General features: G+C 44.1%; 1 protein-coding gene across 1 annotated transcript in view; it reads left to right on the top strand.

Moving 5' to 3' along the window:
- The window catches only part of dnaja2a (DnaJ heat shock protein family (Hsp40) member A2a), a 51004-nt gene extending 31206 nt beyond the window's left edge, over nt 1-19798 (top strand). Inside the window, exons 6-9 of the mRNA XM_072518185.1 lie at nt 6213-6409; nt 17831-17975; nt 18348-18475; nt 18715-19798. Of these exons, the coding sequence (XP_072374286.1) occupies nt 6213-6409; nt 17831-17975; nt 18348-18475; nt 18715-18906 (662 nt within the window). The 3' untranslated portion in view covers nt 18907-19798. The remainder of the gene's footprint in view (nt 1-6212; nt 6410-17830; nt 17976-18347; nt 18476-18714) is intronic.
- The last annotated feature ends 5718 nt before the right edge of the window (nt 19799-25516 follow it).

The raw sequence follows: 25516 nt of genomic DNA, 5'->3' as shown, positions 1-25516 counted from the left end.
AGGCTGCCAACAACTAGGTTCAACGTTGCACCTTCGCCAAGGCTCTGGGTGGTATGGGCTTATCTTCCCTTAACAGAATGCGGTCAGTTATTATGTTGGGCCGTCGACCGTACACATACTGGTGGAATTTCCTCATGCTGAATATAACCGCTAAGCCACCCTCCTCAATCTGGGCACAGTACCTTTCTGCTCCAAAAAGGGTCCTTGAGGCAAAGGCAATAGAGAGTTCCAAACCATCTCCCATTTTGTGGGATAAAACTGCCCCTATACCATAAGGGGACATGTCACATGTCAACACAATTAGTTTACCCCGGGTCAAAATTCACCAAGAGGTTTGAAGACGAATGCTTGGTTCACGACTCAGAAGGTTTCCTCTTTGGGGTTCTCTTCATTGCCACTGCTCATTCTTTCCTAATAGTTGGTGTAATGGTGCTAATGTTGTGGCTAAATTTGAAATAAAACTTCCATAGTAATTGACCATACCGAGGAAGGATTTAAGCTGTCTGACATTTTTGGGTGCAGGGACGTCTCGTATGGTCTTGCTTTTCTTCCAAGGGGTGTAACCCTGTCCCATAAACTCAGAGTCGTAGGGACGTCACTTCTGAGGCCTGAAAAGTACATTTTTGTGTTTTAGGCGGACCCCTGCGTCATGAAACCTCATTTAAGACTTCCTGTAGGCTGGCCATGTGTTCTTCTGGTGTAGTGCCGGTGACGAGCACATCATGAAGGTAAACCATCATTGTGAGAATTCCCTGAAGGAGACTTTCCAACGTGTGCTGGAAGATGGCACAGGCTGAAGTAATGCCGAATGGCCGTCTGGTTTACTGTAACAGGCCTTTTTGGGTACTGATTGTAGCAAACCTCAGACTCCTCATCCAACTCTAGTTGCAGAAAGATATGACTGAGGTCCAATTTTGAATCGGTGAGGCCCTCTGCCAGCTTAGCATAGAGGTCCTCAATTCGGGGAATTGAATACCGATAGACTTGGGCAGCCTGATTTATGGCCAGCTTATAGTCCCCAAAAATCCTTAAATGAACAATTCGGTTTATTGACCGTGATATCCGTACCGCCCACTCTGAAAACTCGACAGGCTTGATTATGCCCAGCCCTTCCAATCTCTTTAGCTCTGTCTGCTTCAACCTTCTGATGCAGTGCGTATAGCACTGGTCTGGCTCTGAAGAACTTAGGCATCCAATCCAGATTGACACCACATGTCCTTAATTCAGCTCAAATCCTTGTGCTTTTTACCTCAAGGCGATGCCATTAAATAGTTTGAAGATTTCCAGCCAATTGGTCTTCCGGTGGTGGCCATGGTATGAGTGGACACACATTTTGCAGCTCCCGCTTGTGGCGGTGTTTTGGGCTCTTTTTCCTGATTAACGGGCGGATGTTTTGATGGAAAAAGGTGCAGGAGTAGTGGAGGAAGAGTATAATCCACCGGTGGATGGATTTGTGGACCAGAAATGGTTTTAGGCAAAAGGAGTTATCGGAAACGTTTCCTGCAACACAGGGAAAGATGGCGGAGGGCATGGGGACGGCCCTACTTTCTCAATGGTCTATGGAGCAGCTGGTGGACTTCTTGAAGTTCACCCAGCAGAGAAAGGAATCTCTGGAGGACCTGGCGAAGGTGGTGGACCCGCTTAAGGCGGGGATCGACCGTGTGGAGCTGAGGCTGAAGACCCAATGCCACGCGATCCAGAAGGTGGAGATGGTGAGGGAACATGAGGAGCAACTTGCTTCGTTGGTGGCCGAGATGGAGGTGTTGAGAGATGTTGAGAATGCAATGTTAGCATTCATGTCCAGAGAGCATTCGTGTCGAGAGGGCTAGAATACAAGACCAGGGATGTACTTCTGAGGCTATATAAGGCTGTGGTCAGACCCCATTTGGAGTACTGTGAGCAGTTTTGGGCTCCGTATCTAAGGAAGGATGTGCTGGCCTTGTAAAGGCTCCAGAGGAGGTTCACAAGAATGATGCCTGGAATGAAGAGCTTGTCGTATGAGGGACAGTTGAGGACTCTGTATCTGCACTCGTTGGAGTTTAAAAGGATGAGGGGGGAATCTTATTGAAACTTGCAGGATACTGCGAGGCCTGGATAGAGTGGACGTGGAGACTATGTTTCCACTTGAAGAAAAAACAAGAAGCAGGCCATGATCTCAGACTAAAGTGACGATCCTATAAAACTGACATGAGGAGGAATTTCTTCAGCCAGAGTGGTGAATCTGTGGCACTCTTTGCTGCAGAGGGCTGTGGAGGCCAAATCATGGAGTGTCTTTAAAGTTCTTGATTAATAAGGGGACCAGGGGTTATGAGGAGAGTGGGGATGAGAAAAATATCATCCATGACTGAATGGTGGAGCAGACTCGATGGGCCGAGTGGCCTAATTCTGCTCCTATGTCTTATGGTTTTATGATTGCGGGAGGAGGCTTTGAGGAGAGTGAATACGCCCTCTGTGTGATAGGCTTGGCTTTATTCAGTTCAAAGTGGTGCACAGGGCACCTATGACTGTGGCCAGGATGAGCAGGTTTTTTGAACGGGTAGAGGATAAGTGGGCGGTGCACAGGTGGGCCCGCGAATCATGTCCACATGTTTTGGGTTGTCCGAAGCTTGGGGGGATTCTGGCAGGGGTCCGCCGATGTTATGTCAGAGGTCTTGAGGGTGAAGGTGGTCCCGAGTCAGAAGTGGCGATCTTCAGAGTGTCAGAAGAACCGGAAGTCCGGGGGGGTGAGAGAGGTCGATGTCTTGGCCTTTGCCTCCCTGGTAGCCCGGAGACAGATCTTATTGGAATGGCGGGACTCGACCGCCGAAACCGCAGGTTTGGGTGAGCAACCTAGCAGCGTTCCTCAGGCTGGGGAAGATAAAGTTTGTCTTGAGAGGGTCTGTGGGGGGGTTTGCCCATAGATGGCAGCCGTTCATCAACGACCTCGAAAATAGTTAAGATGTCAGCAGTGGGGAGTAAAAAAGGAGGTTGGGAAACGGGAGGCAGGATGGTGGGGTGTTAGATATTAATTTGTTTTGATTATTTGCATTCCTGTTTGCTTGCTTTTTTATGGTTGTGTTTGATTGTGTGTGTGTGTGTGTGTGTATTTTTCAAAAAGAAATATTTATTAAAAAAAGATCCAGCCAATTGAGCCTGATCTTCTGTAACCAGTCTCTTCTCAACAGACCATGTCTATGTTCTTCCATGACAACCAACGGCAGATTGGCCTTGTCCTCTATGCCACTACAGTATTAGCTGTTCCGAGAATCTTCACTATTTCCCGGTGTATGTTGAAAGCTTGGCTTCAAGCTTAAAGGATGCGTTCCTGCTCGAAGATATTGGAAAGGTTGCTCACCCATTTGGGTCAACAAACCCCGGTGTCAACTTCCACTTTAAGAGATCTACCATTTGCCCTCAAGACCGTTTCAATCAGAGCCATCTTATTCACTTTGGTGACATTCGACCGATACATTGCTTGCTGTTCTTAAGAACTCTTCTCCACTATGTTTAGTGACGCCATAGATTGCCGCTAATGCTGTTGTTTTGGTCAGTGACGTTGTGGACTGCTGTTGATTTTGTTGCATTGGCATGCTTTGCCTCCCATGGAACATGTTTGAATGTGCCCGCTTTGGTTGCATCGGAAGCGCACAAACTCCCTGGCATGGCAGATCTCTTTGGGATGGTCTCTTTCTCCTCTTCTCTTCTCCCCCTCCCCCCAACGATAGCAGTCCACCTCGGATTCGGGTTGACACCCGGACTCTTTCCTGGTCCTTGGGTTCAGGTCCTATCCTGAGAACCGCGTTTGGTTCTGTGCTGTGCCTGTTGATCCCGCCATTGACCTTGTGGCCATACCGCCTCTACCTGATTAACCTCCCCTTCAGCCGTGCTTTGAAGCTCAGTGGCGCTTTTTTGAGTCTACTCCCATTGCCTGAGCTATCTTGATCGCTTTTTTCAGCATAATTGCGGCTCTGCTAGAAGCGTCTTCTGGTTATCATGGTTATGGATCCCAAACACCAGCCGATTACGCAACACGTCAGTAAGTGCGATCAGGAACTCTGTGTTTAGCAAGCTGGTGAAGCCTGCCTATAAAGGCTGAGACAGACTCTTCATGGTCCCTATGGAGGATATCGAGGGCCTTGGGTTGAAATGTTCTTTAACCAATTTCACCATCTGGTCAAATGTCTTTGAATTGGGTGCCTCTGAGATCATGAGGTTCCTAAACAAGTTATACATTTGGGGCCTGCAAACTGTCAGAAGTATCACCGCCTGCTTGTCCTCGCCTGTGATCTAATTTACGGTTAAAAGCAAACTGAGCCGTTCGATGTATTGACTCCAACCCTTAACCCCTTTTCAAATGGGTCTAGTGTTGGAATCTATAGAATCCCTAGAGTGCAAAAGGAGGCCATTCGGCCCATCGCGTAGTTTCCCAATGATGGGCATTTCCACGCACAGTTTGTATGATTCCAACTCTTGCTGGAGCTTCTAACTTTTCTCAACTGTTCCTTCCTCAATTCACGATGATTGTTGGCTGCAATCAAAAATGTTTACATCGTCGCCAAAGTGATGGCTCGAGACATGCACTGGAGGCTTCCAGCAGTTAATACACGGGTTTATTGATGAAAAGCATAGGCAGTTAAGTAACAGGCACAGAACTCCACGGCATGTCTAACACTTCAGCTCCCTGGTCCCGTATTCTCCGGTTTTTGGGTGGGGGCAGGGATCACGCCACGTCGGTTGGGGGCTGTTCTGTTGGCAGTGCCCCCCCCGGCAATTCTCCGGGCCCCGATGGGCCGAGCGGCCGTCAGTTTCTGGCCAGTCCGCAACTTCCGATCAGCCCAACGCCGGAGTGGTTTGCGCCGTTTTTTACGCCAGCGTCAGGCCATCGCGCCGATTCGGGAGAATCCCGCCTAGTATATCCAGGAGGAAAATTGATTACAGCACAACTCCTTACTAAAGCCTGAGCATAGTTACAGATTTAGATCTACATTGTTTTAGTCTTACCTGAACTTGCCATGTCTTTATAGGTGGCACGGTAGCACATTGGTTAGCTCTGTTCCTTCACAGCGCCAGGGACCTAGGTTCAATTCCCGGCTTAGGTCACTGTGCGGAGTCTGCATGTTATCCCCGTGTCTGCGTGGGTTTCCTCCAGCTAATCCAGTTACCTCCCACAAGTTCCAAAAGAAGTGCTTGTTAGGTGTATTGAACATTCTGAATTCTCCCTCCGTGTTCCTGAACAGGCGCCATAATGTGGCGACTAGAGGATTTTCACAATTACTACATTGCAGTGTAATGTAAACCTACTTGTGACACTAATAATGATTATACAGTGACTCTGAGGTGCATGGTCTTTTAATTTCTCTCCTATTGTCGTGAGTTGCTGTTGCTAGGTTTATTTTATAAAAGAAACTTGTACATGATATGGGCTAGGCCAGTGGTTCACGAACTGCAAGTCTGTGGGAGGAAAATTATATAATTACGTGTACCTCGTGTGTATCAATCGATGTTACGGTATTATTCGTCATGTATTTGTGAGTGTGCATCCTAAACTATTAGAAATAGCTGCGTTTTAAATACCCGTTGATATGTAAGTTTGACTCCCGCCATTCGTAGGCAATGCAAAAACATTTTTAAAAATGTTTAAAACGGCTCGAGTCAATTGTGGCCCACAAAAGCTTTTGATGACCATCTATGGTCTGGATAAAGGAAAAGGTTGGGAACTGCTGGGGTAGACCATTTCGGACTGAGATGAGGTGAAACTTCACTCAGTGGGTGGTGAACCTGTGGAATTCTCTGCCACAGAAGGCTGTGGAGGCCAAGCCATTGAATGTATTTCAGAAGGAAATAGATCGATTTCTGTAAAGGCATCAAGAGGGGAGATGGTGTTGAGATGGAGGATCAGCCATGGTCATATAGAATGGCGGAGTAACCTTAAAGAGCCCAGTGGCGCCTACTACTATTTTCTGAGGTTCTCTGAAGCACCCAAGTTTCTAGAACCCATTGAACTTTGAAACTGAATCTGCAGCTTTCTAAACTGCTTTTAATTCTAGTGCGTGCATGCAAAGAGAGACATCTGTTACATTGCACTTGTTTGTAAATCGTGTCTTTATTATATCCCTAAAACTATCTGAACAAAGGTTGTATGGTGGAAATATTAAATCTGAAGCCTTTGAAAGTTTGCTTGTTTATTCTATATTGCAACTTGAGCTATATTTTTTATTTTTTGACCATTGCAGGTGAAGTTATTAATGAAAAAGATCGATGCAAGAAATGTGAGGGAAAGAAGGTGGTAAAAGAAGTGAAGATTCTAGAAGTTCACATAGATAAAGGCATGAAGCATGGGCAGCGTATTACATTCAGTGGAGAAGCAGACCAATCTCCTGGTGTGGACCCTGGTGATATTATCCTTGTTCTACAAGAGAAGGATCATGAGGTACTTGACTTAACTGCGAGTTGTTAAATATGACGCCAGCTTTCATATTTCTAAACACTGCTGCTGTGGTTTAACAGGTATACAGCTGAATTAGTCTAACATAGAGTGAAAACACATCATATTAATCTTGATGTCATCTAGTGGATTTCAATATCTCTGAGGCATATTTCACAGTGGAAACAGCTACAAAAGAAAACTGGCCTGACTTCAGAATGTGTGCCCTTTAAATGAAGTAATTATGGAAAAAATCCAGCTGCATTTTTAAACTAGGAACACAAAGTCTTCTAATTATTTTCATTAAGCATTTGATAGTAAATTGAACAAAATTCATGTCGCTTGTGAAACTGAAGCTGTGTGCCTTTTAGCTGTCTGGGACTCTTTATGCTGTCAATTTAATGGTTCTGAATACTGCTCCTGTTCTGAAACTCAGGCTTGATGCCAATGATTGTTTACGTGCTGTTCTTGTACAGTAAGAAGTGAAGGTAACCTGTCTTTGTGCTAACCTGATGATGTGGAAAGGATGTTGTTTCTTGTGGGAGAATTTTGAACCGGGACCACTTATTATATAAAAAAAATAACGGGTTGTCCATTTTTGTATCATCTGCAAACGTCTTAATCCTGCCACCTACATTTGACTTTAAATCATTGAAATGTGCTATAAAAAAAACAAGGGACCTAGTACTGAGCCCTGTGTAATCCCACTGTATAGCCTTCCAATTACAAACATACCCGTCACCCATTACTCTTCTGCCTCCTGCCATTGAACGAGTTTTAGATCCAACTTGACACTTTTCCTTGGATCATATGTACCTTTCCATTTCCAATAAGTCGGTCGTGTGAGATCATGCTAAAGACCTTGATAAAGTCCATGTCGACTACTTCAAACTCGCAACTCTCTTCAGTTCTCCTTGATGCTCAGAGAAATTCTCAAGTGAATTCAGACATGATCTTCCTGTTTGCTGACTGCCTTTTATTAATCTTTGTCTTTCTAAATGGTAATTAATACTGTCCCTCAGAATTGTTTCTATCTCGGGCAGCACGGTGGCGCAGTGGTTAGCATTGCTACCTCACGACGCTGAGGTCCCAGGTCCCCAGCTCTGGGTCACTGTCCGTGTGAAGTTTGCACATTCTCCCCATGTTTGTGTTGCTTTCACCCCCACAACCCAAAAGATGTGCAGGATAGGTGGATTGGTCATGCTAAATTACCCCTTAATTGGGAAAAAAAAATGAATTGGGTACACTAAATTTATATTTATAAAAAAAAAGAATTGTTTCTATCTATACAAACCCTACAGTGCAGAAGGAAGCCAATCGGCCCATTGAATTTGCACCGACCCTTTGAAAGAGCACACTACTTGGGCCCACTCCCTCTGCACAGCTCTGATTATTTCTAAAAAAAAACTCCATCTATATCTGTAACCAGGGATGTTGTTGTCATGCCTCCTCTTTAAGCCATGTTTTAACAATGGCTAAGATATACATAGTGTCTATTTGTATCCTCCGCTCATCTGTCTTCACAATTTTCCTTGCATTGAAGTCAATACTATATTTATCAACTCCTTTTTTTATTTTCCAGCCGTTGTTTCCTCCACCGTACACACATTTCAGTAATTTTCTGCCTTCCAGTTCATGCTTTGCTTCTCGCCCTTCTGAATCTACACGCTGGTTTCTATCACCTTGTCGGTTACTTTAAACCATCCCCAACAACATTAGCAAACCTCCTGCCCATATATTTATCCCAGCCATGTTGAGGTTTAACCATTAGGCTTGTACAGGTCTCACTAGTCTGTGTCCCGGGAATCTAAAACCTTCCCTCCTGCACCCTCTCTCTAGCCATTTCTCTGTAACCTATTTCTATACTCTTATTAATGTAAGGCACTGGGAGCAATTTATATATTGCTACCGGGGGTCCAGTTTTAAAATTTCTTTCCTAGCTCTCTCAAACTGCCAATTGGACCTCCTTTCTACCCTTGTCAGCGGGACAGACATGGACCGCAATCTCAGGCTGTTGACCTCTGCAATGTTCTATACTCACTCAGCAATATCTGTGACTCTGGCACCAGGGAGGCAACATACCGTCCTGGAAACATGTCTGACCACTGAAAAACATTTCTGTTCCCAAAACTATTGAATCCCCTATTGAACATAGAACATTATAAAATACAGCACAGAACAGGCCCTTCGGCCCACGATGTTGCGCCGAACCTTTGTCCTAGATTAATCAGAGATTATCATTGAATTTACAGTGCAGAAGGAGGCCATTCGGCCCATTGAGTCTGCACCGGCTCTTGGAAAGAGCCATACCCATAGTCAACACCTCCACCCAACACTAAGGGCAATTTTGGACACTTAAGGTCAATTTATCATGGCCAATCCACCTAACCTGCACATCTTTGGACTGTGGGAGGAAACCGGAGCACCCGGAGGAAACCCACGCAGACACTGGGAGGATGTGCAGGCTCCACACAAACAGTGACCCAAGCCGGAATTGAACCTGGGACCCTGGACCTGTGAAGCAATTGTGCTATCCACAATGCTACCGTGCTGCCCTTAAGAACAAATAAATCTACACTATATAATTTTACCGTAATCCAATAGCTGCTTGAAGGTCCCTAATGTTTCCGACTCAACTACTTCCACAGGCAGTGCATTCCATGCCCCCACTACTCTCTGGGTAAAGAACCTACCTCTGACATCCTCCCTATATCTTCCACCATTCATCTTAAATTTATGTCCCCTTGTAATGGTTTGTTCCACCCGGGGAAAAAGTCTCTGACTGTCTACTCTATCTATTCCCCTGATCATCTTATAAACCTCTATCAAGTCGCCCCTCATCCTTCTCCGTTCTAATGAGAAAAGGCCTAGCACCCTCAACCTTTCCTCGTAAGACCTACTCTCCATTCCAGGCAACATCCTGGTAAATCTCCTTTGCACCTTTTCCAAAGCTTCCACATCCTTCCTAAAATGAGGCGACCAGAACTGTACACAGTACTCCAAATGTGGCCTTACCAAAGTTTTGTACAGCTGCATCATCACCTCACGGCTCTTAAATTCAATCTCTCTGTTAATGAACGCTAGCGCACCATAGGCCTTCTTCACACCTCTATCCACTTGAGTGGCAACTTTCAAAGATGTATGAACATAGACCCCAAGATCTCTCTGCTTCTCCACATTGCCAAGAACTCTACCGTTAACCCTGTATTCCGCATTCATATTTGTCCTTCCAAAATGGACAACCTCACACTTTTCAGGGTTAAACTCCATCTGCCACTTCTCAGCCCAGCTCTGCATCCTATCTATGTCTCTTTGCAGCCGACAACAGCCCTCCTCACTATCCACAACTCCACCAATCTTCGTATCGTCTGCAAATGTACTGACCCACCCTTCAACTCCCTCATCCAAGTCATTAATGAAAATCACAAACAGCAGAGGACCCAGAACTGATCCCTGCGGTACGCCACTGGTAACTGGGATCCAGGCTGAATATTTGCCATCTACCACCACTCTCTGACTTCTATCGGTTAGCCAGTTTGTTATCCAACTGGCCAAATTTCCCACTATCCCATGCCTCCTTACTTTCTGCAGAAGTCTACCATGAGGAACCTTATCAAATGCCTTACTAAAATCCATGTACACTACATCCACTGCTTTACCTTCATCCACATGCTTGGTCACCTCCTCAAAGAATTCAATAGGACTTGTAAGGCAAGACCTACCCCTCACAAATCCGTGCTGACTATCCCTAATCAAGCAGTGTCTTTCCAGATGCTCAGAAATTCTATCCTTCAGTACCTTTTCCATGACTTTGCCTACCACCGAAGTAAGACTAACTGGCCTGTAGTTCCCAGGGTTATCCCTAGTCCCTTTTTTGAACAGGGGCACGACATTCGCCACTCTCCAATCCCCTGGTACCACCCCTGTTGACAGTGAGGACGAAAAGATCATTGCCAACGGCTCTGCAATTTCATTTGCTATTACTTTTCTTATCACCTCTTCCTCCTTGCCACTGTCCCTCCTTTTCCTGTGAGCTACCCATGTACTCGTGGGACTATCTGCCTAATTCTTCTTGTCTGTTTGGTCGTCACCTATTCGCAGTTTGACTGCCGTGTCCTGAAATATGGAGTTTATTAAACAAGAAGCATCCTAGAATTTCTGAATGGCACAGGTTTGTAGTTGACAGGGTGGAGGTATCTCTATTTATTCGGTTACCAAGTTTCTTAATTTAACCCATTGCCCTATATTAGAGGGGGGGAGAAAAAAACCTGAGACTCCACTCTTTGACATTTTTTGTTTTTGAGTTCACAAAGTACATGCTACAATAATCGCTCCGGCCCTCCCTGTTTCCTGGGCCTTCTCTCTGCCTTTATTTATACTTAATGATCTTAGTGTCCCAAATAGGCTTACATTAACACTGCAATGAATTTTCTGTGGAAATCCCCCAGTTGCCACACTCTAGCACCTGTTCGGGTACACTGAGGGAAAATTTAGAATGTCCAATTCACCTAACAAGCACGTCTTTGGACTGTGGGAAGAGACTGGGGCACCCGGAGGAAACCCACGCAGACATGGGGAGAACGTGCAGACTCCGCACACAGTGACCCAAGCCGGGAATCGAACCCGGGTCCCTGGCGCTTTGAAGCAACAGTGCTAACCACTGTGCTCCCATACCACCCAATCTAGTTTGCGGTATTGATAGATTAAATTAATGGTTACTTGTAACACACATCACTACAAGTATTGGAGCCAAAAATTAGCTTCAGGCAGCTCTGCGTTGAATTTCCATTCACATCAAATTCCCACTCTGTTTGCAATGCATGCTGTTCTGCAACCACTCTGCTGAATCACTTTAATTCAAGAAGATTAATGCGGCATCAGTTCTCACAGTTGAATCAGAATGGTAAATCCAGCTATCCAGGATAATAAATCCAGCTATCCAGGATAATTTGTTCTAATTATACGTCTAGTTTTTAGACACATCTTTTGAGCAGGTGTACAGTTCATATACAAGGGTGCATAGGGATAAAAAACAATGTCCACCAGAAAACAGTGTTTTAACAGAGAGAAATAATTAAATTACTTGGGTGCACAAATTAATAGTTTGGATTATTGTTCAATATATACGACAGATAATGGATTTAGTTTTTGGCTTATCAGCATTGTGGTATTGAAAGGAAGAGTAGTTGCCATATTGTTGCGATAGACCCATATTATATCATGTATTTGTGCTCAGGCAGGTTATTTTGGCAAAACTTGTGTTTCTCTAAATGGATATCTGTGTAAGTAATACAAATTTTTCAAATGGCATAGTCTGCTAATGATGGGAAAGATGCTCGAATTCTTTGACAGTTGTTTCCATTCTAGGTCAGTCATTCCTGGGATGGTCTATGCCAGTGTTCTTCAAACTTATTTTCCGGGGACCCATTTTTACCAACCGGCCGACCTTCGCGACCCCTCCGCCGGCCGACCTTCGCGACCCCTCCGCCGGCCGACCTTCGCGACCCCTCCGCCGGCCGACCTTCGCGACCCCCTCCGCCGGCCGACCTGAGCGACCCCTCCGCCGGCCGACCTGAGCGACCCCTCCGTCGGCCGACCTGAGCGACCCCTCCGCCGGCCGGCCTGAGCGACCCCTCCCTCCGCCGGCCGGCCTGAGCGACCCCTCCCTCCGCCGGCCGGCCTGAGCGACCCCTCCCTCCGCCGGCCGGCCTGAGCGACCCCTCCCTCCGCCGGCCGGCCTGAGCGACCCCTCCCTCCGCCGGCCGGCCTGAGCGACCCCTCCCTCCGCCGGCCGGCCTGAGCGACCCCTCCCTCCGCCGGCCGGCCTGAGCGACCCCTCCCTCCGCCGGCCGGCCTGAGCGACCCCTCCCTCCGCCGGCCGGCCTGAGCGACCCCCCCCCCCCCGCCGGCCGGCCTGAGCGACACCCCCCCCCCCGCCGGCCGGCCTGAGCGACACCCCCCCCCCCCCGCCGGCCGACCTGAGCGGCCCCCCGCCGGCCGACCTGAGCTGCCCACCATTTTCTCTTACCTTGTTTGCTGCTGATAAAAATGGAGGAAATGGTTTTGGGTCCCTTTGGCCCTCGTACACGCTCCTCCAATGGAATCTGTTGGATGAAGGTGAAGCCTTCCAGTGTCGGAAAGTATGGAGTCTCCATCTGTCCAAAGTTCTGCATTTTTTCCCGTAAAATTTTATTAAATAAAACCCCCCCGAACTTGTAAAAAAAATAAAATGAATTTTAAAAAATGAAAAAAATAATCATTAAATGAATAAAATAAATGAATAAAATGAATTTTAAAAAACCCAAACTTGTAAAACTAAAAGCTGCGACCGTTTATAAAAAAAAAAATAGCAGCCGCACTGCGCATGCGCGCCTGATCATCGGCACACGTGCGCATAGTTTTGCGCATGCGTGCCGATGATCGCAAGCGCAATGCGGCCGAATTTCTTTTACATGTTCGCGGCCATTTTAAAGGCCGCTTGCAGCCGGCGTTATTAAAAGCCGGCTGCTGCATAGGGATTTGCATGATCGGGAGCGCAGCAAAGGACGGCCCCGCGACTCTCCCGACACCTGCACACGACCCACGCCCGAGTTTGAAGAACACTGGCCTATGCAACAGTGCTTAAATGCAAAGCAATAAAATGCAGGTGCTGGAAACATTCTGCAGGTTAGACAGTCTATTGAGAGAGAAAATAACAATGTTGATGTGGATCCTTTGTGAGACCAGCCTTTCTACACGGTCCCCTCAAAGGGCCAGCATAAAGTGGTTAATCAATGTGGTTCACTTCAGCTAAATACCAACGGACCATAGCCTCCTGGTTACTCAGCATCACATTTGGGTACCCCAATAATATGCTGGGGAATTTTTATAGGACGTTCTCATGTAAGGGTTTACCCAGCAATTGTCCAGAAGGGTTTAAGAAGGTGGGGGAGGTTAGCTGGCTGATGATTGATCCAGAACATTGTGTTTTTCTGGGGTGAGATCTGCTGACATCTTGGGAGGTCCTTTGAACGATACCTCTGATTGGTTTCTTTGCTTATCCCTGATGGTGGAAATTGCTTATCCGGAAGGAGGGAGGCTGGGAAACCCATAATTAGGCTGGTCACCTGGAACGCAAGGGGAATGCGTGGCCCATTGAAGAGATCGAGAGTTTTTCTAAAGAACTTAAGCATATGTGTTTTTGCAGGAGACCTATTTGTAGGTGAGGGATCAGACCAGACTCAGGAAGGGGTTGGTAGGGCACATACATGCTTCACTTGAGCTTCAATCCTAGAGCCCGAGGTGCAGCAATTCTGATAAGCGAGTGCCTTTTTTGACCACTGGGGTTGTGGCTGACCCTATAACGGTAGATATGTATTAGTGAGTGGGTCCTTTGCAGGTACTCTGGTAGTTATGGTAAAAATATATGCCCCTTACTGGGATGATGCAGCATTTATCAAAGGTTTTCTAGCCTCCATCCCTGATTTGGACACTCATTGATTGGTCTTTGTGGGGGTGGAGGGGGGGCACTTTAACTCTGTGTGGGAACCCAAAATGGACTGATCATGGCCTAAATCTCTGGCTCTCTGGGATGGCGACAATGTTTCGAACTTTCATGGAGCAGATGGGGGGTGTGAGCCCATGGAGAATCCTGCATCCACATGATCGTGAATTCTTGTTTTCTCACATGTACATAAGATAAATAGACTACTTTTTGTTTGATAAGTCTCTGCTCCTGGGGTCCGAAAGGCGGAATGTTTGGGGATAGTGATCTCTGACCATACTCCACATTTTGTAAACCTTGAGCTGGGGTCAGATCCCATCCAGCGGGCTCCATGGAGATTTAGATGTGACACTACTGGCTGAGAATGGGTCCTGCAATCGCATAGCCGCAGCCATTGAGTACATTAGGTTTAATAGTAATGGATCAGTGTCTCCCTCCACATTATGGGAGGCACTTCAGCCAGTGATAAGAGGAGAGATGATCTCATAAAGCGCACTTAGGGCAGTGAGGGAGGAACGGCAGCGTTCGGTAGGAGAGATCCTGGAAACAGACCGATGCTACTCAAAGGCTCTTACCCTGGAGCTGTTTGCAGTCAGGAAGCGGCTCCTGGTGCTGTTTGACTTGGTATCTACTGGAAAGGCGGTGTAACAGCTGACGTGCAAGGGGCGTAGTATATGAGCACGGAGAGAAGGCATGTCATCTGTTAGCGCACCAAATGAGGTAGCAGGTGGCCTCTCGGGAGGTTATGGAGGTCAGGAACTTATGGGGTGGTTTACTGACCGCACCGAGGGAAGTCAGTGCAGCGTTTGAAGCTTTCTACAGGGTTCTGTATAGGTCAGAGCTGCCTGAGGAGGTGTCTGATATGGTGGAGTTTCTGGGCAGGATGTCCTTCCTGGGAGTAGGGAAGAGCTTGAGGCCCCGCAAGGCTTGGATGAGGTGCAGGTGGTTGGGCTTGTGCAGGCGAACAAGGCTCCGGGCCCTGATGGGTATCTTGTTGAGTTTTACAAAACATTTTCAGACCAGCGTGTACAATTAATGGTAAATATGTTCAGTGATGCTTTAGCTCTAGATTGCCTGCCTGATACACTTTCACAGGCCTTCATCTCCCTTACTTTAAAGAAAGATAAGCACTCCATCCATGGAGTGTGGTTCTTACAGGCCCAATTTGCTGCTAAGTGTGATGCCAAGGTGCTGGCTTTGCAGTTAGAGCTATGTGTCCCAGATATAGCAACCGAATACCAGAAAGGATTTGTGAAGGGAAGGCAGCTGTCTAATATACGGCAGGAATGTTGAACTTTTGCTTTCTCCGGCCCCTGAGCTGGAGGTGATCATATCTATGGATGCGTAGAAAGCATTCGACAGAGTGGCGTGGAAGTATCTCATTGAGGTACTTGGGAGGTTTGGGTTCAGACAGAAATTTATTTGATGGTTGCGGCTGCTGTACAAGAACCCCATGGCAAGTGTTCCTACTAATGCAACAAGCTCTGAATACTTCATTTCTGAACAAGGGTGCCCATTGTAATCGCTCCTTTTCGCTCTGGCAATAGAGCCTCTGGTGATAAGTGAGGGCTTCTGGGGATGGAGGAGGATTGATCGCGCGGTGGGGGGTGGCACCCAGTGGGTTGTCACTCTTTGCTGATGACCTCCTATACACCACAGATCCGGTCTCCTCTATAGTCGAGATTGAGACTTTGGCTCCTTCTCAGGCTATAAGTTAAACCTGGAGGAAAGAGCACTTTGCAGTTAATCCCCTTGTGAGAGCAGCCAATCTTGGGGTATTACCCAGCCGCTGGGCCAGAGGTAGCTTCCGGTATCTGGGTATCCAAGTGACATATGATTGGCATATGTGCTTCATAAGTTAAACTTTATAAGTTTGTTAGGTATGGTGAGGCTTGATTTGCAGGGATCAGGTTGCCTCCTGTTATCCCTGGCGGGCAGAGTTCAAACCGTGAAGATAAATATTCTTGTTTACATTGCTTCCTATTTTTCTTGCTAAATTGTTCTTTGCTGGGCTGAACAAGTTAGTGAATTCCTTTATATGGGCAGATGGGGTGCTGAGAATTTGCAGGGTGTACCTCCAGAGGGGCCGACAGCACTATCCAATTTCCTCATATATTACTGGGCGACCAACGTGGAGACGGTGTTGGGGTGGTACAGAGATTCGGACGCCATATGGGGGAGGATGGAGGCAAGGTCGTGTAAAGGGTCGAGCCTCTAGTAACTCTCTCAAATGAAATATACCTCAAACAAAGTGGTGATCTCCACTTTGAAGATATGGAGACAGCTCCAACAACATTACAAGCTGAGTGCCATGGCATTACTGGCTCCTATCCATAGTAACCATTTGTTTGTGCCATCGGGTTTGGATTCTGCTTTTAAGGGAAGGGGCTACAGTGCTTTAGAGACCCGTGTACAGTTGGACGAGTCGGCAGTTGGGAGGGGTCCTCGGCAAATTTCCAACTGTCAGGGACATACCTCTTCGATATTAGCAATTGCGCGACTTAGTTAATTCCCCCGGCGTCGCAGCCTTCCTCACAGTTTTCCCTGTTAGAGGAAATCTTACCGTTGGCGAGTGGGGGCGGGAATCTCTGATATCTGAGTGGACCATCTCATTAGAATCTACGTCGCTTGATCGGGAGGAGTTGGGACACAATCTGGATGGGTGGCACAGTGGTTAGCACAGTTGTTTCGCACCGCCAGGGTCCCAGGTTTGATTCCCAGCTTGGGTCACTGTCTCTGTGGAGTCTGCAGGTTCTCCCCGTGTCTGCGTGGGTTTCCTCCGGGTGCTCCGGTTTCTTCCCGCAAGTCCCGAAAGACGTGCTGTTAGGTAATTTGAACATTCTGAATTCTCCCTCTGTACCCGAACAGGTGCCGAAGTGTGGCGCCTAGGGGGTTTTCACAGTAACTTCATTGCAGTGTTGATGTAAGCTTACTTGTGACAACAATAAAGATTATTATTATCATGAGAATGTGTGCAATGAGGCCCTTTGTAGGGTAAATTCCACCTTGTCCTGTGCACGGCTCAGCCGTATCCAACTCTAGGTGGTTCACAGAGCTCATCTAACCATAAATAGGATGAGTGGGTTCTTTGATGGGGTGGAGAACAGGTGTGAGCTGTGTTCCCTTGGGCCAGCCAAGGCTATCCACCTGTTCTGATCTTTTCCAAAGTCGGTGAGTTTTTGTGTCTTCTCCTTTAACACCATGTCAGTGGTTCTGAACATTGATCTGGAGCCTTGTCCGTTGGTGGCCATTTTCGGGTTATTGGACTCACCAAAGGAAGGCCCCGCCTAGTTTCTCAGCCTGGTTGGGTGACCTCATAGACTTTTTATCCCTCAAGTACACCATTAGGGATCGGTAGAGCAATTCTACCTGAGGTGGCAGCCATTATACTTCAAAGAGTTCATTACCATCAGCTGTTGGGAGGGGGGAGAGGTAGGGGTTTATTTGTGGGATTTAGGGGGATACTTCGGGGCGAGGGGGGGGGTTTGAATGTAGCCTTTGTGTTTTTCGATAGCTCTGATTCCATGTGTTAGCGCGGCAATTGTACCATGTTTGAACAATTTTCAGAGTTTTTGTTTAAAACAGTTCATTTATCGGGAAGTCTGATAAAATATTATTTTAAAAAACTATGAATGAGCAAAACTCAAATTACTAAATAAAAAGTTAAATTGGGAGGTTAGACACTTGAAGGTGATGCTGCAACTACTGTTTGTTTAAATAACTAATCTAATCCTGCCCTTTGTAACTAATAAATTCTTTTTTGTTTTACCTGATTATGTAAGTAGATGACCTAGAGCACATTTGAAGTACACTGTGTCATGATAAACTATGATTGAGCCGCGTATCTAGTTTTGTGTGTTTTATGCTCTTTAAAATATGATGTTACACTTCGTTCCCAAGATCACTGACGACATTGTATGTAACATTTCTTTTTAAATTCCTAGGTTTTTCAAAGAGAGGGAAATGACTTGCACATGACCCACAAAATTGGTCTTGTTGAGGCACTTTGTGGCTTTCAATTCACATTCCAACATTTGGATGGACGGCAGATTGTTGTGAAGTATCCTCCAGGAAAAGTTATTGAACCAGGTAGTAGATATGAATGGTGCTGACAAAATATTTTCTATTCACAAGCCTACTAATGAGTAGAGATTATTAAAAATTATAATACACAGCATTTTCTAACAATGGGGATTACAAACAGAAGAATTGGGAGGTATGGTAGCATTTTGGTTCTGTTACTGGGGAAGGAATCTTGATTAATTATCTAGAGCATGAGTTTAAATCCCACAAAGGCAGTTGACTTTAGATTCAATGAATGGAATAAATTCAGAATTAAAAAAAATAGTATTAGTGATAATGACCATGTAACAACCTGGTTGTCATCACAGCTCCTTTTAGAATCCCGTGCTCAGCTGACAAAGAGCCATACTAATATTTTTATTTTATATCTTCAATTAGGTTGTGTTCGTGTTGTTAAAGGTGAAGGAATGCCACAGTATCGTAATCCATTTGAAAAGGGCAACTTATATATCAAGTTTGATGTTCAGTTCCCTGAAAATAATTGGATTAGCCCTGAAAAAATAACTGTAAGTGGAAAGTTCAAGTCCTTATTTTACTTATTTGGTGGTTCTGTTCCTGTCAGTTAGCCAATCTGATATTTTGGCATCTGGCACTTGTAAAGGTTTTGTAATGAAGAACCTAATCCACTATACACCAAGAATTTTTTTTTTTTTCAATTCCTTTTTGCTCCATGTTGAATGTGATATTGATTTCTAACGTTTTGTTCCAAAAAAATGTACAAAGTTGATACTTGTGTTATCTCTAGGAACTAGAAGATCTACTCCCAGCAAGGCCTGATGTTCCTGATGTCATTGGTGACGTTGAGGAAGTTGATCTGCAGGAGTTTGATAGCTCCCGTGGCTCTGCAGGAGGACACCGACGGGAAGCGTACAATGATAGCTCTGATGATGAAAGTGGCCACCACACTGGCCCTGGTGTACAGTGTGCCCATCAGTAAACTTTGGTAAAACACTTGCAAACCATGTTCTGTTCAGTTTTGGATATTTTCAGATTTCATCTGGTTTTGTTAAGAGCCAAACTGGACTTTATGTCACAACTCAATCCAGAGGAACTCTGATGGACATCTCTTTGCTGTATATGTAACTTTAATTATATTTACCGAATGTATAATTTAAAGTAAAGTAACCATGGCACAGTGTGAGGTGCTCAATTCTTTGAGACCTATGCAGGGGAGCAGCTGGTGAGAATTAAACTGGTATCTCAAATTTTGTCTGTCCTTGTATCTCTTTTTTTTTAAAGAAAGGTTTCTGTAAATTCTTTGCTTTCCTTCTGCCACCATTTTAAAACAAAACTGTTTTCCTGATGTTGTATGGCCCTTCTTTGTGTACACTTGATGTATGGGCTGAAATCACATGGGCTGCTAACATAAGTAGAAATAAAGAATTTAGTGGTGTGCATATCTCCAAACAACTGCATGTCAACCCAAGTCAAGCTGCATTTATAAGTTTTCTAGAGCTTCAACAAAAGTAAGTTCAAGCAAAGTGACAGATAATGTGGTTATGCGGTTCTTTTCTAGAATCCTGAAAGTTCTGTGGTTAAGTAATAAATTCAAATTGCAACAGTGATTTTTTTTTTTTAAACTCTGCACCTATGCTTGGAAGCAGGCTCAATTCTGTTTGCTTTATAAAGTTTGGGCAGTCTTTTTTGCTTTTCCTCCATCCCTCCCATTGCCTTAAATTCTGGCAACGCCTTCGGACCATTCTGTATTGTGACAATAATTCAACATGTTTTTTTTCATGCTCAAACTGTTAAGTAGTTATTTCTGAAGTCCAAAATTGAGTCATCTGTTAAAATGTTTGTTCAAATTAAAAGTTTTGAAAAAAACAGAATCATTTGTATGCACTGTTAAATATTTGGCTGTTTTAAGAATTTGGGGGCAGATATTTGTTTAGCTGTGACACATGTAACAGCCATTTGCTGAAAATAATGTGCAATCTGCTAAATGTGTAGCAAAAGCTACCTGTGTGAAATTTGAATAGATTGGCATCTGCAGTGGTGATCATTGTGGATTCAATCCGTTGTTGTTTAGTAATGGGAATCAATTAAAGATATGGACAGACATTTATTTTATTGGAATCATTGGCCAGAGGCTTTGTATTTGATTTAAATCAACATGTTACTCACTGGATCAATTTTCTTAAATGAGCCAAGATGTTGGGGATATGGCAATTTTTTTTTTAAAAACCTTGTGCATAAGTATATGAATATAGATTTTATTGGTACACACGAACAACTTGCATATAAATAGTATTTTGCCACCTCAAGAGCTTCTGAAGTACCAAAACAAAAATAGATGCCATGTCAGAGAATGACCAAAAGACAGGTTTAAAGGAGGATCTTAAGAAGGCAAAAGAGGTGAAGATGTGGAGGGATTGATGGAAATAAACCTAGGTAGCCCAATGGTAGGGTAGAAGAGGTGAAAATACATGAGCGCAGAATCTGAAGAACTCCAGTTTGGTGTGATTACCGAGATGGAGGCCATGAAAGTACTGAAGCATGAGAGTTTAGTCAACTATTTTGAGGTAGAAGTATATTCTATATGGTTACTTTATTGGCTCCAGAAAGTCTTACAGCTGTGGTCCTACAGTTTTTCAGTATTCATATGCCTACTATTGAACCTTGTGAATATTGCAATGCAGGCGAAAGAGAATTTGTAAGATCAGTCCAAAAAAGACTCCTTCACCCAGTTTTTCTACATGTGTTTTCCTGTTTGAATGATGATGTTGGTCATATCGCTTCCTGTTAAAAGCAAGCACTTGCACAAAGTACTTTACCTATAGTGTACCAGTTGATTTTGAAGAAAATATGGGAAGCTGTCTAATCAGAAGTTGCATTACCACTTCCAGTTGTAAGATTTGAATATTGGGATTCAGCATGTCGAGCTGAAGTCCAACGTTTTGTAAAAGTAGTATTTCCTGTTTGAATAAATATAAATTTGAAATTGATACTGGCAAGCTTTATAGCCACGTTCCATTTACCGTTTTGTAATACAATACCCAGTTGAATTTTTAGGATTTCACTTGTGTTTTTATTGTTATAATGTACATTTGCACATCACAGCTGATTGTATTACTATTTGGGTTAGATTGTTTTATTAAAAAATCCCTAGTAGGCTGAGAAGCTGACCAGTTACAAAAATGGAACATGATTCTACTACAGCCACTGAGCTGCGTGGTTTTCATTTGCTTCATGGATATATAGCAAACCTGTCATTAATACAAGGCTCTTAAGCTGAAACTTCGAAGTAATTTATAAACCTGCTGTACTTCGAAAAATGCTGTGATTTGCATGGTTACACCATGTTACAGCCTAGATCAGTTGGACTTTACTGCTGTTTGAGGGGCAGCACGGTAGCCTTGTGGATAACACAATTGCTTCACAGCTCCAGGGTCCCAGGTTCAATTCCAGCTTGGGTCACTGTCTGTGCGGAGTCTGCACATCCTCCCCGTGTGTGCGTGGGTTTCCTCCGGGTGCTCTGGTTTCCTCCCACAGTCCAAAGATGTGCAGGTTAGGTGGATTGGCCATGATAAATTGCCCTTAGTGTTCAAAATTGCCCTTAGTGTTGGGTGGGGTTACTGGGTTATGGGGATAGGGTGGCGGTGTTGACCTTGGGTAGGGTGCTCTTTCCAAGAGCCGGTGCAGACTCGATGGGTCGAATGGCCTCCTTCTGCACTGTAAATTCTATGATAATCTATGAAAGTGCTTGGGAGAGTTCAGTGAAAGAGCAATTGTTCGTATCACTGACATAGATCTGAATTAGTGTGTGGATTCAGTCCAATGTTTAAGTCTGATGGGGTGGGTGGGTATTCATGCACTTGATGTTAGTGGCCCATATTGAAGTGGAAGCATTTTTCCTACTTCAAACTGAATTATTCAAAAGATTAAAATGTGCTTTCAGCAATTCATAGTTTCAAGCTCAGTAAAAATTTACATTTCCTCAATATAGTAACAGCTACTAACTCATTACAATATACTGCTGCCGTGCAATGTACTGCTGCCTATTGGAAGTCGTTACTGGCTTTTGGCGGATGTGTTGCCAATCACAATTACAATTAGGAGTGTTGTAACAGAATCGGTATTTATTATAATAGCCTAACCTTTTCCACCCTACAACAGCTGCTTATAAGTGGGAATAATACCATGGCTGAGTGGTTGTATTTTCACAGAAGATTATTGGTTCAAATCCCACTCCCAAGAGTGGAGCACAAAAACCCAGGCTGATAACTCCAGTGGAATACTGAGGGGGGCACCTTTCAAATGAAACATTGAACAAAGACCCTGGCTGGTGACTGTACCTGTTCTTCAAGATGGAATCACAGCTCTCAGGGACACAACTAAAACAAATTCTGATGAAAGATCACAGACCTGAAATATTAACTCTTTCTTTCTGTACAGATGTTGTAAGACCTGAGCATTCTGGGTATTTTCTGGCATCATTTCAGATTTTCAGCATTCACAATATTTTGCTTTTTCCTAAAATAGGTCATTGTGGACTTCCCTGTGTGCAAATTGGCTGGCACATTTCCTGCATTACAACATGGGACATCTTGAGGTTTTAAGTGTTACTTGATAAATAAATCTGTCTTGAGTCAGATGATTCCAGTTCTATTCCAGAGTCTTAAGCATAAGATTGTCATTTGAGTGACTACTGAGGACTGATGTCCACTTTTGAGATGTTGAATTGAGGCACCATCTGCTCTCAAGTAGGCACAAAAGATTCCACAGCAATATTTGAAGGACAGAGTTGTGTGCCCTGGTCACCATTTACTCTTCAAACAACATCACAGACAATTTTGATTTTTCAATGCTTTTTATAGGACCTTGCTTTGCACAAATTGTCTGTTTTTCTGCATTAAATCAGTGACATTTTACCAAATGATTAATAGATTATGAAGTGTTCTAGGATATGAAGGAACTATGTCAAAAACAAGTTGTTTTAAATTCAATTATTTTAATTCCTACAAAAGCAAACCAGTTTAGGTACAGCAAATTAGATTGTGCCTGTAATTGAGTTAAGTGTTATGAATGTTGGACTTTGGTGCATGTTGTGCAGTGGTTAGCACTAGGACTGCAGTGCTGAGGACCCAGGTTCAAATCCCGGCCCTGGGTCACTGTCCATGTGGAGTTTGCACATTCTCCCCGTGTCTGCGTGGGTTTCACCCCACAACCCAAAGATGTGCTAGTTAGGTGGATTGGTCACGCTAAATTGCCCCTCAATTGGAAAAAAAATAATTGGCTTCTCTAAATTTATTTTTTTAAATGAATGCTGGACTTGGTTATGCTTTAATCTGTCTCCTTTAATTCAAAGTAGAATAGAATAGGTGGAGAAGGATGCAACCTATGTGACCTGGTTGCTATAGAGATGGGCCCCCAAGTCAAAAACCGTGAACTTTACTTTCAATGAGTTAACACTTTGATTCCAAGGAGGATGCAGCTACCCTTGTGGTATACAGATTAACACCAGACCAAGCCACAGAGTTTGGGTTAAGAAACCTGCTATGCCAAGCAGAAGGACTGTTCTTTGGCTTAATCACCAGAGCACAAGGGAGGATGGATTCCCGATTTGAAGAAACTGGGCTTGTGAGGCAATTATTGTCACAAGTAGGCTTACATTAACACTGCAATGCAATTACTGTGAAAATCTAGTCGCCACATTCCAGCGCCTGTTCAGGTACACTGAGAATTCATAATGTCCAAATTACCGAACAGCACATAATTTGGGACTTGAGAGGAAACCCACGCAGACACAGAACGTGAAGACTCTGCACAGACAGTGACCCACGGGGAATTGAATCTTGGACCCTGGTGCTGTGAAGCAACAGTGCTAACCACTGCTACAGTGGCACCCATACCAAGGCATTGCTAGAAAGTGCTTTTGTTTAAAAATTACCATGGTGAGGCAAGGAGTGGGAATCCAGCCAAAGCTGGGGACGTTCTTCACTAAATTGTATGATTCTATAAACAATCCTACATTAATGCGGTTTAACATATAAAGGGCTTTGGTTGTGTTGAGAGCTGAATCGGGAATATCTTGTGTGTCGTTGCCCATTAAGTAATGTTCAATGTTGATTTTAGTTTGTTGCAGTAAAAGGGAAGTGAAATCTTGGTATGCAATTTCTTTCCTTCAGGGAAATTCCTATTTCTTTAAAGTTAGTTACTCTATATAAGAATCATAAAAGTGATTTCTGCAGTTCATGAAAGGTTTATCTTGGGCACTTATTGTCTGTGTGGGTGCCAACACCAGTCCATTCAAAATGGCACTAATGATGCTGAGTAAATTAGGGAAGCGTTTAAACAATGGGGTGAGACTATCTTCTTGGAGTTCAGCTTCTTGGAGCATCATTGCATAATTAAGTTAATGTATTTCACTTGACATTTGGGACAAGTTGGCCCAGCTAAGGTGGATTACAATGAACTTGCCTCAACCGTATATTCTTGTGGAATGTCACATCCATCGTTGTCAGGACTTCCCTCAAATCAAAGACAAAGCCCTTCAACTTTGACTCATGATCTGGAAGGTAAGAGGAAAGCTAACAAAAACTGATTATGCACAAGGAAACATTCAAGGACCTCTATTGTAAGTGCTGGTTCTGACCATGGAAGGTGGAACTAGTTCATATGAACAAACTACCACTTGCTTTCTACTGTGTAACTGGCTAGTTGACGTGACAAACTGATTTTAAAAATATTTTATTAAAAGTCCTGCTTTGCAGCAGACAGCAGAAGAAACATCACTGCAAAAACCAGGCTGTGACATGTGGCCTTTACAGAAGCACAAGGCTTGAAACCTATTCCAAATTAACATGATTGTATAAATAAATGATTTGTTAGCCTGAAGCTGTGCTTCCTCGGGTATATGCCTCCAGACCTGTAATATGAAATAAGGTGCAATTGTATGTTACAATTCATGATCATTTTGTTCAACTGGATATTTGTTAAAAACAAACTAGCTTCATATGGTGAGTTCTAGTTATGAGATTGTGAATCCAAGAACATCTCTAGGGCAAAACTTATTATGCTCAACATACTAAGTAGAAGTGTGGAAATGTTTTATCCAGTTCTGTGGATAAGCATTCAAAGTAGAAAGTATAACTCAGTGCTTTAATTCTCACCAACTGCCCAATTCTTTCCTTTTAAAATTACTGACATCAATTCCAAACATTCCCATTCTTTTCTTTATTGGATAATTAAAATTACTTTCCTATTCCTTTTTTAACTTCATCTGACACCCTTCATTGTTTGCTGTGGGTCCAGGAATTATTCAAGAGGTCAACATGACAAAGGACCTTTTTAATATCACAGGAAGAGAGTTTTACATTGTGTATCTCATACAAAGAAATTTCAAAAATAATGAAGATTAAAATCTAAATATAACTTGCCATTTAAAATGTTAAGGAGTTTCCAGCTTACAAGTTATCCCTTGCTGTGATGCAGACTTTCCTGGTCTTACAAGGGATTGTACTGAACCTGTTGGAAAAAATCATTTGAAAGAAACCTCTCGGGGAGGTCAGAAAAGCCAAGACTAAAGCGACTGCACACAATAAAAC

The sequence above is a fragment of the Scyliorhinus torazame genome, chromosome 10, assembly GCF_047496885.1.
Source record: "Scyliorhinus torazame isolate Kashiwa2021f chromosome 10, sScyTor2.1, whole genome shotgun sequence".
NCBI lineage: Eukaryota > Metazoa > Chordata > Chondrichthyes > Carcharhiniformes > Scyliorhinidae > Scyliorhinus > Scyliorhinus torazame.
The sequence above is the reverse complement of the archived record's forward strand: the minus strand, read 5'-3'. Positions and strand labels throughout refer to the sequence as shown.